This window comes from Hipposideros armiger, unplaced genomic scaffold (assembly GCF_001890085.2).
Source record: "Hipposideros armiger isolate ML-2016 unplaced genomic scaffold, ASM189008v1 scaffold_468, whole genome shotgun sequence".
Classification (NCBI taxonomy): domain Eukaryota; kingdom Metazoa; phylum Chordata; class Mammalia; order Chiroptera; family Hipposideridae; genus Hipposideros; species Hipposideros armiger.
Genome location: NW_017731818.1, coordinates 1,269,737 through 1,291,380, shown reverse-complemented (window position 1 = coordinate 1,291,380; position 21,644 = coordinate 1,269,737). Strand labels below are relative to the sequence as shown.

The window sequence follows — 21,644 nt, the reverse complement described above, 5'->3', positions numbered from 1 at the left end:
CATGCTATCCTCCTAGATTGTATTTGAAATCTCACAGAGGATTTTAGAAATCAAAGAAAGCTAAGCATGCAACTTCTTGCTGGACATATTTGTGTGTGAATGCCTTTCCATTAAAATGTAATCACCTAGTCACCAGGTTTAAAAGACTGCTATAGATTTGGTTGGTGTTTTGTGACCAGGGACTGGTTAAAAGAACAGAAAGGCATTATGCAGTCATCAATGTGAGTGAAAAGGGAGTGATGAAGGAAAAGGATGGGGACCCATTGCAAACTTCTCCATTTTGCCTAAGGCGGGTCCTGTTTATCTTCAAATGGGTGGGGACAAATAAAAATTGTGCACCTGGTGTTTCTGTTCTGCAGCTGCAAACCCAGAAGCTCTGTTTCCTATGATTTATGAAAATGTACTTTTTTTTTTTAAAGACTTGACTTCACACAAAGGAGCATTTTACCCTGAAGATATGTTAATGAAGGTTACACCATAACCTTAAAAAAAGGAAGTCAAATGGAATGTTTAATTATTTACAACTAAACATATAGAACATTTGCCTGGTTTTCACAGTTGAAAAATATAATTAGAAGTTGCTAGAGACAAAACAGAGTAAGGGTGTGCAGAAATTTCAAACATTAAAAAGAAAATTCCCCCCAAATTGTTCACAAATGTGAGGGATTAGTCAATATACTTGGGACTTTCTGAAACTTTTTAGCAGCCAATAATTTCTTCATGATTGAGTAGTTGCAAACTAAAATATTGCTTCCTTTCTCAATGCCATTTTGTTAGACATTTTTAATGAAGTAGCAAATTTGTAGCTTGACAGGAAAAGCTCACTGACAACGTATTAGAATTTATAATCCCAGCCGACATATCTAGTTACTTCACTTTTAGATTACTGCACATTCCTTATTAATAGACATATGACTAATGCAAATACCTTTGCAGACACCTGCATACTGTTTTCTTGCATGTTCATAATGGCTTCAGATATCTTGACGTCTATAGGGTCCATGACTGACTCAATGTTGAATGGTCCTTCCAGTCGTTCTGCCACCAACAGCATTGCATCTGTTAAAATAAAGGAGCATGATTTACTTGAGAGCTGGGAGCTCTAGGTTCTTAACCTGTGTTTAAACATTTCCAACACAACTGGCAGAAAAATAACCATTTATTCGAGCTTTTTATTTGCTTTTATATAGTCTAAATGGAATGGATGACTAAATCTTAAACAAAAGTATTTTATTTGATTTCATTTGAAGATTTAAAGTTATTGTACATGTACGGAACAAGACCTGAAAGTGAGAGAATTAGTTCAAGTTAAGAGAGTAAAAGAGTTGAACATATCTAACTATCCCACATAAAGTTAAAAACAAAACAAAACAGTATTAGGTCAGGGATCAACTGCATTTCAAAAATGGAGTTTAAACCCTTTTCTTCCAGAGTGTGGGGAAAATTGAGAATATTGGAGAAGTGATGTTTTGTGAATTTGGTTGCACAAATGTCAGGACCCAATTCAAGCCTATCTACATATGTGAAGCATTTATGGATTTCCAGAGAAGAACACACCTGTCCCTACTTTGTGCTCTCACTCTACCTAGCATTCCTTCTATTTTTACACTCTGACACTCTTGGGGATAGGGAAACTTCCTGTAGTTAGTTTTGTATATTCAAGGTTTATTATGGTGCTTACTACATTGTAAGCTCTCATGAATGTCTATGAAATTAGGATACACTAAAGTATTGCTTGGGAGGCTTTAGTTTTCTGGAGAAGATGATCATTGTGATATGGAGACAAGAGCTCTGACTTAGGAGTTGGTAGCCTTGGTTTCTTGTTCTTGCTCTGTCACTAACTAGCTGAACAGCTATGAGATAAATATCTGAGCTTACTGGGCCATAGATTAGAGAAGTGTATAAAAGGGAATGGTGTGGAGGAGTCTATCAGTGTCTATATTGAGATGCATATGTCCAATCCTAAGCCACTGAAAGTGGCCCACTTTTGGTCGTAGTCTTCAGGGTATAGTTTGGTAACTTATCTCCACGAGGATTGTGAATAGTACTTATTGTGATGATGAAAATATGGCAATTGAAACTTGAAATGTAGCTAGCATGACTGAAGGTTTAAATTGTTAATAAATTAATTTGCTTTTAATGAAATATAATTTAAAATATCTGCTTGAGATTATGGCTACCACATTAGACAGCACAGTCTGGAGTTTTCACATACAGACTCAATAGAGCTCATGTTTTTCAATTGTCAAAGCATTTGGGAGCCAATCTTAAAACACTTTCCTTTTCCAAAAATAGTACTTGTTTATTCTTGAACACTTACAAAATATAGAAAAGAAAAAGGAAGGAGAGAAATACACCCATTATCCCTCTTCCTAGAATGACACTATAAAAAGTTTGGTATATGCCTTATGCTTTTTTTCTCTCTGTGCATGAATATTTTAAGCATGCAACTGGAAATATATCATCTGCTTTCTAAATGTAATATATTATTAATGTAAAACACTATTTATAGTAGCTGTTTTATTGTATTGGTGTAAGGAAAGCAAATTTTATTTTTATGACATATCCAACCATACTCAGCTAAAGTCCAACATCAAAATACTTCAGGGTTATAAGCAGTTATGAGTTAGGCACATGAGGAACCTTTAAGATAGACAATTTTTTCATAAGAAAGATACAGTATTGTCTGGGAAACAGAGTCACATTTTTAAAGAGCACCAGGCTTTGTGAATAGCATCCCCCTTTACACTGTCAACTGGCTTTCTCAGCCTGACCCTATTGCTGAGTCCCTGCTTCACACCCTGTGGAACGGATGAGAGTAAATGCATCCAGGGTGGCACCTGGAGCATCAGTGAGGTCCCAGTCCCTCAGCCTCATCCCTGGTACTCTGTCCCATGTTATTCTCAGGGACGCACATGACGTGAAAAACCTAAGTGTGAACAAGGACTCACAAAGAAGCCCCAGCATTGTCTGATTTTTTTTTCTTTTTTCCTAGGTAATGTAGACCTATCTGTGTATGTCACAGCAGGATCCTATAACAAAAGCAGTGATTTCTCCAGATCTTACTGACCTAATTATCTGGGGATGCAGACAGAGGATGCACATTGTGTGGTTGTAGTATTTTGACACTAAAGATATTTTCTCCTTTAAGGTTTTAAAAGGTGGATAACTGTCATCTGCAAGCTGGTCTGTTTCTTTAATATCTTTACATCTTTTTTTGTGGTTTATCAAAAATAATCCCCTTTACCGTTAGACTCTCCAAAAGGCTTTTTGATGAAGATTAATTATGACAAATGAGCAACTTTCTCTATACAAGAGTATCCTGCTAGAAGAATAAAAAAAATCCTTGTACATGATAAAGAATTGGTACCACGCAGTTATTAAAAATGCAGTTAAAGGAACTGAAAACTATGGAATACTTAATTGTGTGTTTTATATATTTGCATAAATCATTATACAGAGTACTGCTCTGCTGCAGTATATCTCTTCAACAAGAATGGGCTGAGTTGAGATAGTAAGAATGTTGGCCCTACTGGAGGTCAAATTTGTGCTCTGGGCAAAGAGGACGAGTTTTGGTTAGATCATAAGGAGAGCATAATGTCACGGTTTGAAATCATGGGATCTAAAACATCTCTGAGAAAGTCCTCTTAATTGATTAAATTAAAATCCCCCCTTCTCTACCAGACATTCCCTTCAATAGGTAAGGCAAAAACTGTTTGATTTGTATCATTAAGTCGGGAAGTTTCTCTTTGGTGATTTCAATCTTTTTGTTCCTGTTCCTGCCCCACTATAGTGCTTGCCTTTTAGATTCCTGGGTTTGCAAACTTATCTCCTCTTTTTTGACTCTAGCCATGATAGAAGAGTTCAGAGCAACCCTCTCCCAAGCAGTTGTCTGCTCGGCCTTGGAAAAAAGCAATTGTATTGATGATTCTATATATTAAACATGTAACCCAATGGCCACGCTTACTCAAATTGCTTGCCCCTATGTTTCCATTTTTAAAAAAAATCTCAATTCATTTGCTTTGTTAGACTAACTTATAATGATAACTTTTTGATGTAGGTATATATTTTTTTATTTTATTTATTTATTTTTTAATTTTGACCACCAGTCAGGATATGCTATGTTCAGCTATTTGTTATCTGGTTTAATACTAATTTAAAAAATATACATAAATAAAAACACTTTACTAAGTAAAAATAGATTCTCTGTTGAAGACCCAAAAGCCAATACAGATTGGCTCAAAACCTCAGAATCATCATTAGTAGTAGTAATGTGCATACAGTTAACAATACTATATTGGGCACTTAAAAATTTGTTGAGAGTTAGATTTTATGTTATATGTTTTTGTTTTTGTTTTTACCACAATAAAGAAAAGAGTAGTAATGATTACTGAGTTGATCAACTACAAAAGGTAACCTTTGTACACTGTGGGTGGGAATGTAAATTGGTACAGACACTATGGAAAACAGTATGGGGGCTCCTCAAAAAATTAAAAACCACACTATCATGTATCCAGCAATTATACTTCTGGGAAATGAAATCACTATCTTGAAAAGATATCCACACCCTTATGTTCATAGCAATATTATTTAAAGTGGCTAAGACATGGAAACAACATTAAGTGTCCATTGACAGATGACTGTATAAAAAAGGTGTGATGTATATATACAATATTACTCAGCCATAAAAAAGAAGGAAATCCTGCCATTTGTGACACAGGAATGGAACTTGAGGGCATCATGCTAAGTGTAGTAAGTCAGACAGAAAAAGACAAATACTGTATGATCTTACTCATATGTGGAATCTAAAAAAAAAAAAAAGAACCTAAACTCATCTGATACAGAGAACATGGAGCAGGAGAAATGGATGCAGGTGGTCAAAAGGTACAAACTTCCAGTTATAAGATAAATAAATCCTGGAGATGTAAAGTACAGCATGGTGACTACAGTAAACAAAACTATATTGTATATTTGAAAGTTGCTAAGAGTATGAGTCTTAAAAATTCTCCTCACAAGAAAAAAAATGTGTAACTATGTGTGGTGATGGATGCTAACTAGACTTACTATGGTAATTATTTTGCAATATATAAATATGTGAAACCATTATGTTGTATACTTTGGACTAAATATAACGTTATGTGTCCATTATATCTCAATCAAAAAGCGCAAAAATACATGTCTGCTTATAATATTATTATCCCTTCCCCCAGCTCCTATTTCTGTTCTAAATATGTATGACAGGATCCCCCAGGGCTGCAAAAGGAAAAGCAGCTTTTTAGAAAACTTCTCTACTATTTTGCATTTCCACTATAGAGGGTCATGCTTACAGCTCCTGCCTTTAGGAGTCTAGTTTAGACAAATTACTGGGTGAGAAAGTGGCAGTGGGAGGCCAGAGCCGTGTAGCTGTGGTACTAGGAAAAGGGCTGGAAGCGAATGGTGGCAATCCCTGGGCTCCAGACCCCAGATGGAAAGAGGGTCCATGCAGCCCATTGGGCAGCCATTGGTGTTTCTGCTTGACTGGTCTGCCTCCCACCTGCTGGGCAAAGCTGTCATCAGTCAAGCTCCCCAGGTGGTAGGGGGCCCTTCCCTTTCCTTTGGGGCTGAGGAAAGCCATGTTTCTCTGTCTTCCCAGAGTGAAGGAAACACACAATAATTTTATGACATAAGGCAGTAGTTGGTGAGTTTCTCTGAAACCAATTAAGTGACACATGGCCGTAACTTACTCCAGAGGCAGCCATCCTGTGCTGTCTTAATGATCTCTGTGCCATTTATATTTTGAAATATATGGAACATTATTTTTAACTGTGGTCTTGGGGCTATTATCTATTGCCAATTAAACCGGGGCAGTTTTAGGATGTCCGTTAATGATCATCTGATTTTTTTCTGCACATAGCTCCTGTTTCATTCAAGTTTTGTTTCTTTTTTTAGACCAAAGACTTTTGTCTTACTCAAGGGGTATATGTAACTTCTGTTTCTAAATGAAGAATGAAATTTAGATGGATTGGAAATAAACGATATCTCGGCATGCGATTCTGATACACACTGAGATGCTCTCACTATGTGTTAGCACAGGGGGGCGTGGGTAGCAGCTCAAACAGAAAGTGCCATGCAAAAGTGAAGAGCCAGGCTGCAGGTAAAACAGCACTCTTGGGCCAAGGCATTCCACTCATGGAAGCATAGACCTTCTGGTTAGGAGAGAAAATCTGACTCTGGTGAGATGGAGCTGGGCGACTGGGCTTCCATTTAGGCCCTTCCATTAAATGGTTGGGAGATAATGTGCATCACTTAATTAATTCACAGAGTTCCGTTTTCTTCACCTGTGCAATAGAGATTACGACAATTTCTACTACATAGTGGTGGTGAGGGGTTCAATGAGGTAGCGCCTATTAGTGCAATGCCTGTCATAATTAGCTCTCAGTAGAGGTTAGCTATTATAAGGCACTTCCATTGGGTAGAGAGAGTGGAAAGGAGAGGAAACGACTTGTAAGATATGTTGGTGGAAATATTGACATCAACAGATGTGAAGGCTAAGGGAGTGCAAGACACACGGATAGCTTTAAGATGTCTAGCTGGTGCTCTTTTGTATATTAAATTAATATTCTGGTTATAGCTGCTCTGTTTATTACTGAGAGATACAAAATGCATCTTTTTCTCATGATATGCTCCTTTGCCAATGAAAGATGGCTACAAAGTCTTTGACTCACTTGCCATTGAGAGGTGGGGTTTTGTCCTGTCCCCTTGAATCTGGGTGGGCTCTGTGACTGCTGTGACTAACAGCACATGGTGGAAGTGACACTGCAAGTTTCCAGAGCAGGTATTTAAGAGACTGCAGCTTCCACTCTGTCTCTTGAAAGACTTTTCTGAGATCACCATGCTGGACTGGCCACGTGTAGATAACCCCGGTGACAGTCCCAACTAGGCCCAGATTTCCAGCTACCCCTGCTGTTATAGATGAAATGTTTGTGTTCCCCTAAAATCCACATGTTGAAACCTAATCCACAATGCGATATGAGGAGGTGGGGATGACTAGGTCATGAGGGTGGAGCCCTCATAAATGAAACTAGTGTCCTTATGGAGGAGACTCCAGAAATCTCTCTCACCCCTTGATACAGTAAGAAGTCTATGACCTAGAAAGGTGGCTCTCACCAGACACCGAATTCGCTGGTGCCTTGATCCAGGACTCCCCGGCCTTGAGAACAATGAGAAATAAATGTTTGCTGTTTAAGCCATCTAGCCTATAGTATTTTTGTTATAGCAGCCCCAATGGACTGACACATCTGCCAGGGTGCCAGGCATATGAGTGACACTGTGTACAACCTTCCAGCCAGCCCATCTGTCAGCTGATTACCATCTGGTGACTCTAATCAACATATGGGATGCCAAAGAATGAACCAGATGAGCCTTGCTGGAATTCCTGAGCTACAGTACTGTGATTTTTAATAATATGGTTATTTTAAGCTGCCAAATATGAGCATAACTTCCATGGTGACAATAGGACACTGGAGCAGCCAAATTACAATATTTACAAAATGCTCAGAGATATTTTCCCACTGTTTGACAAGACTTAAATCTCAGAATTCTAGTCAATTAATATTTGACAAATTTGTCACTTATGATGTAATCCCTGTTTACAAACACTGCAATGGTCAATAAAAAAATAAAACACTGCCCCAAAGGGAACATACAAAAAAAATTTGTTCTAGCAGAGTCTTATGATATAGCGTTACGGTACAGCACACCAGCTATCCTCAGATGAGGATATATATTTCCTCTGGGATTTCAGCATGAGAGAGATATAGAGCAGGTTTGGAAGAGGACAAAGATTGTGATTATTGTCTAAGTGTTTGGCTTTATGAAGAGCAAAGGCTGTGACAGGGAGCTAGATATTCTCTCTGATCTCTAGATGGCATTGGAATGAAAACTATCTTGCTGCAGGGACTTCTGCATGTTTATGCTCTTCTAGGATGAGAGATATTAAGTATGACTTCATACGATCAAACATATGTTTTTAATTTACTCCTGGAGAAAAGGAGACATAAAATCATAAATGATTTTGCTGAATGCTGATTTTAACTTGAAAGTGAATGATTTTCAAAATGTTCTAGAGGAGGCAAAAAGATAAAGCCTTTTTCTTTCTAAAGGAGGTGTTATTAAGCTTTTTCTAAGTAATGATAGAGTAGAAATAACCTTGAAAATTCAGTCAAGACAGGGTTGGGGGAAATGGGTAAAGGTGGTCAAAAGGGACAAACTTCTATTTATGAGTAAGATCTGGGATCTATTGGACAGAATGTGACTATAGTTAATAATACTGTATTGTATACTTGAAAGTTGCTAAGAGAGTAGAACTTAAAAGTTCTCACCACACACACACACACACACACACACACACACACACACACGGTAAGCTATGTTAGGTGATGGAAGTATTAACTAACCTTATTGTGATCATCATTTTGCAATATATACATACACCTTAAACTTTCACAATGTTTTATGCTAATTATATATCAATAAAGCTGAAAAAAGAGAAAGTTTAATCGAAATAAGCTCAACTTAACCTAATAAATACCGGGGGTGCCAAAAAAATGTATACAAGTGGACACTTTGGTCAACGTGCTCAAGCAGTATTTCGCCATAATCAGAAGTGTCTGGACGCTGATGGGAACCACTTTGAGCACCTCTTGTAATTGCAGAACTCAAACGTGACTTGTATTCATCTTTTGTTATCGGTATGTGTTGAGTATTACAATTTTAATACAGTTTTCCTTTCTTAAAATGTGTTTACATTGTTTTGGCACCCTCTGTATTTGTTATGTGCCAAGGAGCGTGACTATGTCACTATGACTTGCTGGTGGTTGGAGTACAGAGCCGTTCCATGGTTGTCACATTCGTGGTGTTTAGAATCTTTTTGAAGTGACAAAGGAGGAACACATGAACATAGAAATAAGTTTGTCTTTCTCAGAGGGAAATTTGAATTCAGATAATAACATGTCATTTCTAAGTTCTCATTAAATCTAAATTTTTCCTAATCATCTACTTTTTGAAAAATAAAATTTACAAGCACAAGATACATTATTGTTTTATCAGAATTCCATAGTCCCCAATTTTGGTTTTTCATTAGAAGCAATGCTCCTGCTCTTATATCTGAAGTACCATTGTTTTAGCCTAACCAAGATATTTTCCCACCGAGACACGGACAAAAGAATAAAAAAAAAAATTAAGCAATTTTTCAAGCACCCTGATACATTCATTCATTGGCACCCAGTTTAGTTATTCATTAAAAAAAAAAAAAAAACCCGACCCAAAAAACAAAAAAAAACAAACCAACAAACCTGCTTCAGTGTTTGTATATAGGCTCATTTATGCCCAACGCATGGATGTAATTAGAAGGCTCTGCTTTTCCCTGTGGCTTGGGGGATATGGGCACACTCAGTACACATGTCCTTTGCTTTCACCCAAATTGATTAATTAAAATGTTTCTGAGAGCTTGGACAGGAACGCGTTTCAGGAGAGGGTTGGAGAGAGAGCACAGCTAGTGGGGACATGAATGGAATAACCAGAAAAGAGAACTCGAATTTATCTAATCAGAAGATCTCTACCTTGTTTTAGAGTTCACTTTTAAAAAATTTTTGTTTTTGATTTTTAAGGCAGTTCTATAGCTAAGGTATTTTCATTTTTAGAATTCTGGTTCTTTAAACTGCCAGACAGAGAGAATATTTCACCCTCTTGGGACTATATTTCTGACTTTTTACACTAATCTCCCTATTTCTGGCTTTGCTGCTCTGTAATCTCTTCTCTAATGACATTGCCAACAGAGCAATGTCTTTTAAAAATGCAAATCTGATGAGGTCCCTGCCTTGCTCTAAAGGTTGCCATTGCCTTCAGGATAAAGTCTGAGCCTCTCAGTCTGGCGTAAGAAAGGCCCCTCATAAGCTGCTCTCTTGTCTATCTTAGCAGCTTGCCTGCTATCACCCCGGTGTTCCCACCTCTTACTCAGAGACTTTCCCTTTATAGCTCCATCATTATTCAAATGACATTGAAGTTGTCACCGAGGTCCCCCACATACCCAAGCCAACGTAAAATTGACGGCAGATAAGTTATTCTAACCATCGCCTTGCTCTCATTTTACGTGCTCAAGCACTGCCAAGCGTTCAAGTTTAAAAGGGATCCATAATCAGACTCCGCCCCTTGCTTCTAAATTCATTTCTCAGTACTCAAAGTGTCCCGTGGTTTCCTGCTGTTACAGATAATGCCACAGTGAGAACCCTTGCAATTAATTCATTCAATACATGTGCAAATAAACCTGTTGGATAAAGTCTTTGAAGTGCAACTACTGAGTCAAAGACATGAGCATTTAAAATTTAGCTAGTGTCCAAGTTCTTCCTGTAAAGTCTGTACCTGTTTACATCTCCAATAGCAATACACGCTGTCTGGTTCTCTAAATCCCAAACTTCTGATGTTGTTAAGATCAAATGTTTGGATCTTTGCCAATCTGATAAGGTAAGAAATTGGCATCTCAGTGGGGTTTTAACTTGAATTTTCCTCATTGTAAGCAAGGCTGAACCCTTTAATATGTTCAAAAGCCACCTCTATGGCTTTCCCTCTTCATAGTCTTTGTTCAATTATTTTACTGTTTGGTTATTAATTTTTTCATATTGATTTAAAGAAATTTCTTTTTAAAAATACATTAGACACCAGTTCTTTGGTGACATGAAGTACCATTTTTGCTCTAGTTGTTGTTTATCTTTTGATTTTTTATTTATGGTGGTTGTTTTTGCTATGCAGGGATTTAAAATTTTTATAGTGCAGTTTACCAATCATTTGTTTAAATTTTCTTGGTCTTGGGTCATCTTTATACAGCCTTTCTCCTTTCCAAGTTCATCTCTATGACCTAATCTATTGTCCTCCCATTGTCACTCACTAGTTTCTTTGCCGTTTCTTGAATACAGGCCAGACACTCCTCTGCCCCAGGGCCTTTGCATTTACTGTTTGTTTCTTTGTCTTTGAATACTCTCCCCCTAGATATCCATATATTTCTCTCATTTTCTTTCAGTCTCTACCCAAATGCCTATTCCCAGAAAAACCTTCTCTAATTACTCTCAAATTCCCAGATACTCTTATCTGGTTGCTTTATTCTTCATAGTACTTAATACTTGCTGAATTATTATAAGTATATTTGTCATTTTGTCCCTCTTTTTCCTACTATTATGTAATCTACAAGGGGCCAGGGACTTCAGCTTTGTGGTTCACTTCTGTAGTCCCAGCCTATAGAACACCACGAGTATCCTAAGAGTTGTTACATGAACATTTGTTAAATGAATTATAGAAACAAATTTTTAAAATCTTCCTATATTTTCTTCTAGTAATGTAACAAAAAGTAACTTGCTGTCTTCCCCCCTGCCTAGCCCAACCCCCTTCTATTCCCCTGCCATGCATACTATCGCAAATGCCTGAAAAACTTTGTTATCACTCTCCTACAGGAAAAATGGCCCCTCGGTGTCTCTTGATGTGTTTTCTGTGAGATGAATGTGAGATGAAGAGTTTCTGTGGGAATTTAGAATCTTATTGTACTTTTTTATTAGACAGAAATAACTTTTTAGATCTTTTAGCTTGTAATTGAAAAGTATGGCTGGTTTTCTTTCTATCGGAGGTCATTTTGAGGTTAATCTAAAAAAAAAAAAATGTTGTTGACATTTTTGGCTTTACCAAACTAGGTAGTGCCTGCTATTCCTCAAGACTGCAAGTTCGCATTAACTTTCAAAATAATCTCTATGATGAATGTCATTTTTGTGTCTTCCCTGTAATTTGATGTTCACTAAACATCAAATTGATGATCACCTGTATGGTGCTTACGTTAAAAACAACACAAAACAAACAAACAAACAAACAAAGAAATAGGCCTCTATAAAAGATCAGGCCATGACAGGAGTCAGATCTAGCTAAAGAAATGATATACCACAAAGCGAGGTGAACAATAGAAAATGGAAGTGAACCAATTAAATACAATTTAAAACAGTGCATAGGTATCTGATTCAAAAATAAAACAGGGGCAGCCACCCCAAATAATTACAGTAACTAAAGAACTAAAGCCAAATAAAGGAGAATTTAATGAAAATGACTGTTTACATTGAAACTAAATCAAAGAAGAATAGGAGAGAACAAATATACAAACTAATTTAATTTTGAAACCAGTGCAAACAAAGAGGCTTACTTTGCTTCAACACTGCAAAAGAAAATGCAAATTATGGGGGAAAATAACTCACTAGTAGCCCTAGCACAGCACAGAAATTAAAAGCTACAGGACCCATTTTTAGATGTTGGTTTCTGTTTAGTAGAATGATGTATTGCGTTTCATGAAAATATATTCACATAAGCATCATCTCACTGGTATATTATATCTTTGAGATGTTTAGTTACCTCCCAAGATAGAGTGGGCCTTGTAAATAATGAATTTGATTGACAAAAGTTTATACTACTAACCATAATCCTTTATTTAAATTTCTATGGCTGATTCTTCATATGAATAATTTTTAATGTTATTTGTAGTTAGTAATGCTCAAATAAGTCACATCAATCTATCATATTTGACTTGATGATGAATCAGAATTTAACAGGTAAGGCGTTCTTAAAGATCTTTCTGAGAGAAGAACCTCATCTTTGTTTCTACATCTGTAGTGCCTCCTACAGGGTTTTGGCACCTCGTGCCATAACTTCGACTTAGACCAACCAGCTGGCTTTGTAGTTTAGGAAACCGGAACCCAGGAAGGAAAGCAAATCATTTAATGTAAACAGCAGCCGCTGGACCAAAACCCTTGTCCTCTCTCACTCCATCCATTATGCCAAGAACATAAGTTGTTTAAATAGTATCAATGTGCTTACCCAATATTTTATTACTTACTAAATTCTAAGTGCTTCACCACTTTTAAAGAGAATAATAAAAGAGAAAGCATAGATAATAAAAATAAAGCATCTTTGTCCTAGCTTTTTCACATTCTTTCTTTGATGCAATTAAGCTTCTCTTTAAGCCTCCCTTAGTGACCCTGTTCTTTCCACGTGGGCACCATGATCTTGAATTGTCCTTGACAAACTTATAAAAGCACTCACATTCCTTCTTACTCTTTATTAACCTGCACATCACACTTGAGTTACTTTGAATTCCTTACCAGCTTGGATGGTCTTGAAGGTCTCCCTAAGAGGCCGGGTGAAAGTGCGATGTGATCGGGAGCTGTGTGCCAGGCCTGGAAGCCTAGTGCCACCCGTTACAGGCTCTGTGACCTTGGGCAATGTATTTAACCTCTGTGATCCTTGGTGTCCCTTGTTATTATGAGGGCTTTTCCTACATCACTGAGGGCATTAAATGCAACACTAGGCACGTAGCACAGCAAATTTTTATTTATTATTATGTTATGATTATTATATCTTCATGGGGAAGAGGATTCCTTTCATTTCCCAGCTTTGATTTCATCACTCATAAAGTTGTAATCCCTTACTGAAAGGGGACAATATCTAATCTGACTGCTTTATTTTACAGAGAAAGACACAAGGAGTCTAGTGATTTGGCTGGGCACGAATGGCATGGCTGTGACCATTGCCTGGTTCTCTGTCCTTCAGCCAGTTCTCTTTCCACTCCATCATACTACCTCTCTCTTTACAATCAGCCAATCTATCATTAAGTAAGAAACAGGACCGGTAAAACATTTCAGGTGTCAATGAATGAAAAAAGTCTAAACTTTTTGCCAGTATATTGCAGTTAAAGCAATTCTCCTATTTCTCCCTCCTTTACCCTAAAAGTTAATAAAGCAAATCACCCAGAGACCATTTGTTCCTATAGTACAGGGCTTGCAACCTACATAGAATGAATCACAAACTTCTCCCAGAACCAATAAAAAATAAATAAATGAAAAGTCAGGTGTGCTGTCAGAATTCCCTGCTGGGTTCGAACAGTGTTTAGTGAGCGATTCAGCAAGCGATGGGAGCCCTTTTCTCCTACTTGTGTGTGTACTGGTATTATTAAAAAATATATATATTTTTTATTATCTTGTTGCTCAGTGCCATGTGAACCAATAGGGAAAGGAAAAAAGGGCATTATGTCCTCTATCATGGGTCACCAGAACCAAAGAAAAAAAGCTGGATTGTTTAAGAAAAGGAAAAAAAACAACTTATTTTTGGAAGTGATGACTGCATCTCTTTTCATCTCCGATTCACCCTGTGACATGGCAAGATAATTTTTGCTATTGCCTCTGTCTTTACATTTTGTTTAAAGTTATCTTCAACATATCCTTCATGACAAAGATCACTTTCCAACTAAGGAGAGAGGGAGGGAAGAAGGGAGAGAGAGAGGGAGCAAGAGAGAGAGGGAGAGGGAGAGAGAGAGAGAGAGAGAGAGAGAGAGAGAGAGAGAGAGAGNGAGAGAGAGAGAGAGAGAGAGAGAGAGAGAGAGAGAGAGAGAGCAAGAGAGAGCACGCAGAACACACTACAGAGAGGGAGTGAGTACTTCAGGCGCATTTCCAATGGGCTGAGCCTGCTGCTGCTCTAACAGCTTTAAGTGTAGAGATTCATTTTATTTTGCTGTACTACCATGCAGTAGGAAGTATTATTATCTCCTTTAATGGTTGTAGAGACTAAAACCCTAGAGGTAAAATAGCTTGCTGATGGTCTCATAGCTTGTGAATGGCTAGGGTAGATCCTGTTCCGAGTAGGCCAGAGCTAACATCAGTGACTTGTTCGAACTTGTCATTCTATCCAAGGAATGACTCCCAGGTAGGCGGGCCTGAGCAGGTAATGTGTGCTGTTAAGGAAGGTGAGGAGGAGGAGTCATTGACTGCTCCAGGGCATCAAAATCACATTCTCTGGTCCTGTTTCTTTATGAGGTTGCATTAAACAATGAGTGTCCCCTGGGAATTTCAGGCAGTAGCCCTCATAGTCCAAGTTGTGGATTCACACTTTCATTTTCTGGGCCTTTTCTTAGTGTTTAGACGCTTCTAGAACTTACCATTGAAAAGTCACCTCATTGATTGCGACAGTGCAGTGGTATATTCTGTTCTTAAATCTTAAGTATGATTGAGAAAGGAATATTTGACACCAGTCATAAAATTAAAGGTAACTTCATTTATTTGGTTTTCTAACTACTTTCTTATTAGATTCATTTTTATGCTGAAGGACATATAAGCTGAGTTAGAAAGAAAGATTTTAGGCAATAGTCACTTCCTTTTGATCATGCATCTACCCTGGAGCCCAGCTCTCTAAGCCAGGGCACACGGAGCCAACTCCTCATTGGACATTTCCACTGGGTGTCTATTTATGTAAGTTTGTCACACAAAATTCGAAAAATGCAAAACAATGACAAAAAAAGGAGGGAATAAAAGTTATCTATAGGGCCAGCTAAGTGGCGCGATGGTTGAGTGCTGGCTTGGGATGCCAGAGGGCCCCGGTTCGGATCCCACATATGAGGGCCAGTGACACTGCCCTCTACAGCTAAGATGCTGAACGGCGGCTCAACCTGGAGCTGGGCTGCCTTGGGTCGCTGGCGACAGCGTAAGCTAAAAAAAAAAAAAAAGTTATCTACAATCTACCCAGATAGAGATAACCGTGGATAATATTTTGTGGTACTTCCTTCCAGTTGTTAATCTAATGTGTGTAATATTAGGGTCAAGCTATATATGTAGTGTTTACCCTCTACTCTCAATTCAGCATCCTTTCTGTTGGCTGTATGATATTGTATGTCATCAATGCACTCTAATTTCTGTAACCATTCTCTTATAGTTGGCTTTAGACATTCTCACCAGGTTTTTCATGGCTATAAAATATAGTTCCTGTCTCTGATTTGTCTGTATTTCTGAGTGTCAACTTAAAATTGATTTCTTGGCATAGACTTTTATTCATTTAAGAACTAAGTAGAATGAACATACATTTTTATTAATAAATACAAAAAGTTCAAACTTTAGTATGGAGAAATAACCTTAATACAGAAAAATGAAGGCAAGGGAATATAGCTCTGATTCCACAATTTAATAAACCTCATTAAAAAATAGGACATTTAGCAGACATTGTATTTTAAATTTAAACTTTTAGAATTACACAAAATTGTTCATTTTGCATGGCAATTGTAAAAAGCTTTAAATGCATAACATAGAGATGCAGTTTCTAGCACTGCCTTCATCAAAATCTAAGCGCGTAACCTTGATCTCACTAATTCTCAGCAGTCAACTTCAATGTTTGGGTTCATAGATTTCTCATGGGTGTTCTAGCTCCAAAGCCACAGGGCTCTCTCTATATAGCTCTAGGTGTTGAAGGTCAGTAAGGAAAAGTACACGGGCTGTTGGCAGAAAAACCAAAGAAAAAGTGGGTGGAGGCAACTGATCTAGGAGTCTGACCCAAGCTTGGGTGAAATTGGACAGAGGTGCTCAGTGAGTGTCAGAGTGAAGGACACAGGTGATACAGATGAGGAAAAGCTGGGAGATGCAGATGGGAGGAAGCCCATGGAAGCAAATGCAAGCTGTGCACATTGGGACGAGATGGATTAGGGTGGACCTTCAACAAAATGGAAGGAATGGACAGGTGTGTGCCTGTCATAAAAATACTTGGCTTTTATTTTTAGCTCCATTCTTTTTTTTTTAGCTCCATTCTTTTTTTTTTAAATTATTATTATTAGTTTCAGGTGTACAGAACAATGCAGCAATTATCCTTTTCACCCCTTACAAAGTAACAACCCCCTCCCCCCATCCACTGTCCTCCCACCCCTGATATCATACTTACTTTACAATTCCATTGATTCCATTCTCACACTCTACTCTACATCCTGTGACTATATGTATATATAATTATAGCTGACATAAAATATTATTCAACATCAGCTTCAGAAATACAGTGCCATTCTTAAGAATGTTTTCTTTCAAAATAATTTCAAGAAAGGGCAATGGGTGTAAAAAGGTATGCTTTAAAGAGCCAATAAGAATCTACCAATTATTTTTGGAAAACCAGTTACAGGAAAATGGGTCAGACGCCTCAAATCCATCCTGAAATTGCAGTGCAAGGGCAGCCGAACTCTCGCATATGGGGGCAGTATCACCAAGCTGTGTGCCTTATCATGTTAGATGGTCACTGGCATTTTGAGTAGATGATAAGGAAAGACTTAGGTGTAGATACAAAGAAGATCATCAGATAGTCACTTACTCAGATTTCAAGGCAAACGTGGAGCTCAGCTGTTCACGAGCCAGCAGCTAACACTCACTTCCTACATCCCTATGAGGAAGAGGTACATGGAGTATATTCCATTTAATCCTCCTGACTCTGAGAGGTAGACACTGTTCTGAGCCCCATTTTAAAGAAAGTGAAGCAACTTAGTGAAGCCCGACTTTCCGTATTGAGATTGGACCGGATGCTGACCCAGATCCACGAGACTTCAACTTCCAAGCCTTTAACCATTACGATCTCTGCCTCGAAACATTTAAAATGATTTTTTAAATATCCATAATCAGGGGCCGGCCGAGTGGCGCGATGGTTAAGAACTCGCTTGGGATGCCAGAGGGCCCCGGTTCGGATCCCACATATGAGGGCCAGTGACACTGCCCTCTACAGCTAAGATGCTGAACAACAGCTCAACCTGGGGCTGGGCTGCTGTGAGTCGCTGGCGACAGTGTAGGCTGCAGTCCCTGTGGCAGTGGGTTGCCATGGGCTACCGTGTGTAGCCAGCAGCCAGTGTGAGCGGCCAGCCGTGCCGCAGTGAGCAGCCGTCCAGAAGCCGGCGACTGATCTGCCTCGCCCTGGAAGAGTGCAGTGATGTTGCCAACTTGGGCAAGTGAAGCGACGTCCTCCACAACTAGATTGAAGAACAAAATGACAGCAACTTGTCTGTTCCCCTTCCCCAATCCCCCAGCACTGTTCCCATCCCCCCAATTCCCCAATAAAAAAAAAATCTTTAAAAAAAAATATCCATAATCAAAAGGCACTATGAAAGCCCCAGAAATACTTGTAGAATTATTCAAAACATTTAATAAGATAACAAAATTTGAGAGATGTGCCTAAGTGAGGTAAGTCTTTATTACCCGGTTCAATACAATATTCAGTGTCAAAGGCCTTGATGTTTTCCTGGAAAATTTCCTCTCATTTTCTTTAAGTACCTATGTAAGATTTTAAGATACAACAGAGAAAATGGTGGCTTGCTTATGGTAGAAATAGAAGGAAAAAAATCAGGATGAATATCTATTACTTCATGACAGAGTCAACAGTGCAGAAATTGATTTCCAAAGCCTTCCCACGTGTATCCTTACCTAGGTTCTAGAGACGTGTCAAGTTATTTCAGCTAAAACACTGAATTAACCTTAAGAAACCTGTGGGTATTTAAAGATCAATAATACCACTGTTTTTTAAAGCAAACATGTATCTTGAAAATAAGCTAAGAGATTTTTCTAAGAAAGGGAACAGTAAGTTTGAGGCTACTAAAAGACAACAAATGGGACTGATTGTAAAGAAAAGGCAAGGGGATGTGTTCTAGAAACAAATGTGTTGCTTTGTTATACTTTTCAAAAATGTGGCTTTTAAATGCTGCATATTACCATATTCAATTAGTTCGCAAATACTATTTTGTTCCACAGTCTATGAAGCTCGGAGTTCTGTAGTTAGGACACATGTGCCTACCCTAAGAACCTCTTGGAATTATCATTTAAAATTTAGCTAGACAGAAGATGTACTAGAAGACATCTCACGTAATTATTTACCATCCTTCCCGATTGATCAGAAGTTTAGATCTCGGTTTGAAATAATGCCACTGGCCTCTCTACTGTTAGCTACTTAACTTCACCTGTATTTAATTTTTGTTTCTCTCATATTTCTTCTACACATATTCCCAGATGCCTTCAGGAAATAGGCCCATTTTGAATACATCACATAAATAAACTGCAATGGGGAAAGGCCTCTTCATTCTAAAAATGCCACACTGCACAACAGCGGAAAGGAAGGTTCATTGAGTAATATTAGCTTGCATTTCTACAGGAGCACTATAAGTGCTTTTTTTTCCCAGAGCACTTAACATAACAAAATTGCCTCACTCGTCATGGAAAAGCAGTCACCTTTAGAGAGGTACATGAAGCTGTTTTTCAGGTTGGAGTAACACTTGAGACGGGGTGAGAAATGAAGAAGAATTCTGCGTCGAGCAGCAATGGTAGGGGAGTTTAAGCAGGCAGAATAAAATTACTTAGTTGAAATTGGGTCAAACTCTAAGACTAACAGCTATTCTGATAGCAGAATATTCTGAGAAAGGCTACTAGATATGTATTGAATAAAACCATTCTGGCAGAAAGATGTGTCGATTGTATGCATCTATATAGTGTATGCCTCTACCTCTTTGTCTTCACATATATTTATGATGTAGAAGTCTTAAGTATATATAAAATTTTTTGACTCAAAAAATGTGAATTAGTTCTTCAAAACTTGCATTAGATGGTTCGTTCACCAACATCATTCTATATACATCCAAAATAGCTTTTGTATTCTATGGTTCCCATATCAATAAACCAAATCCAATGTTCAGAAGCCAGTGATTCCTACACTTTATCACAAAATAATATTTTCTGACCAACCAACCTCTTCCCTATTTACTCTAAATTATCCACTCCCACACACAAACATCTAGGCCACAAGAAGACTAGGTTTAGGCTTACATATTTGATTGTTATTTTTGTTGAGAAGTGAGGGGCTTTAAAAATTATTAATTTGTTTTTAACGGTTATTTTTAATGGTTAACTAACAACATCACCATAGTATAAAAAAATTTAGAAAATTGAAAAAATAGTTTAAAAATAGTATACATAAAATATACAATAGTATAACTTATAAATGACTAAGCTTTTTTTTTAAGATTTTTATTGGGAATTGAGGGATGGGAACAGCACTGGGGAATTGGGGAAAAGGTAACAGACATGTTGCTGTCCTTTTGTTCTTCAGTCTAGTTGTGGAGGACGTTGCTTCACTGGCCCAAGTTGGCACCATCATTGCGCTCTTCCCGGGCGAGGCAGATCAGTTGCTGGCTTCTGGACGGCTGCTCACAGCGGCTGCTGGCCGCTCACGCTGGCTGCTGGCTACACACCGTAGCCCATGGCAACCCACTGCAGCAGGGGCTGCAGTCTACGCCGTCGCCGGCGACTCATGGCAGCCCAGCTCCAGGTTGAGCTGTTGTTCAGCATCTTAGCTGTGGAGGGCAGTGTCACTGGCCCTCATGTGTGGGATCTGAACCGGGGTCCTCTGGCATCCCAAGCCAGCTCTTAACCAACACGCCACTCGGCTGGCCCTAAATGACTAAGCTATTGAAGATCCATGCAAGTCTCAACAAAACTAAAGACTCTGGACTCTTGACTTTGCTGACGACACATTTTTATTTTCTTCACTCATTCATTTAATCAGCCCGCATGTACTGAGTACCTATGGTGTATAAGGTCCCCTACCAGATACCTGATTCATGGAAAGACAGACAAGCACACTAGCAATTACCACTCAGTGTAATGAGGGTTAAGCAGGAAACGTGTATCAAGTGCAATGGGACCTCAAAGAAAGAGCATTTAAATCAGCTTTGGGAGGGAGAAAAGGAAGCAGAGATGGCTTTCTGGAGCTGTGGTTTTGAAGCCTGCTAGGATTACTAGGAATTAGCCAAGTAGAGAAGAGAGAGTGGGAGGCGTAGGAGGAATAGAAGATAAAATATCAGATAAGAGGGAACGGCAATAAAAAAGGGCATGAAGACAAGGAGACAGTGAAAAGCATGATGACAAAAAGGGAACTATAGGAAAGTAAGGGATCAAGTTTCAAAAGAAAAGTATGACAGGCCAGACACTAGGTGGAAATGTCCGATGAGCACTTGGCCATCCACACCCTGGCTTAGACAGAACTGAGCTCCAGGGTAGATTTATGATTAAAAAAGAGGGTGACTATTGCCTAAAAGCTTACTTCCAACTCAGCTAATATGCCCTTAAATATTCTTGGGAATAATGTCAAAAAACCAAATTGATAGCATAAATCATTTATATTGACGGCATAGGCTTATACAAATCTACTTTACAGAATCATACATGGCACGAATGAAGCAGCCTCTGATACATTCTGGCACCCTTTTTCTTGTCATTTAACCCCAATACATTTTGCTTAGTCACTTCCCACTCCTCTGTTTTCCCTCTCAGCAGGTTTTGCCCACTCTCCTTACCCTCCACACTAGCGCTTTCTGTTTATCCTTTCACTTTTTTTACCCTCCTCCCTTTCCCATATAATACACTAGGTATCTGACTACTGGGTCCTTCTTTTAGCACCTGTGTCACATTATGATCCTGCTCAGGGAACACGTGTTGCCAAGCACTCGATTAATTTCAAACAACTTTTTAGAAATTTTACCACAGATATCAGAGTCCTTCTCTCTTAAGAGCTTCCCCCTTGGGAGCAGCACCTTGATTGTCTCTCTTCCTGCCTTTTACACATGGTGGCATAATATTCTGCTTTTCAGTCTATCTCTTCTGCTAGACTGAGCTCTTAAGGATAGGGGCTAAGAATTACTTATCTTTTATTCGTTAGTGCCCCAAAGGGCACGTGATTCATAGCAGATGCATATTCTCAACAATAAATGCATGCTGAAAGAAAGGTAAAGAGGAGCCCAGGTGCTTGTGTGT

At 38.5% G+C, this 21,644-nt stretch overlaps 1 protein-coding gene across 1 annotated transcript in view; it reads right to left on the bottom strand.

Annotated features, from left to right (window-relative positions):
- Positions 1–21,644, bottom strand: part of GPC6 (glypican 6) — a 1,102,936-nt gene that overhangs the window by 106,064 nt on the left and 975,228 nt on the right. Inside the window, exon 5 of the mRNA XM_019666367.1 lies at positions 929–1,059. Coding sequence (XP_019521912.1) covers positions 929–1,059 — 131 coding nt within the window. The remainder of the gene's footprint in view (positions 1–928; positions 1,060–21,644) is intronic.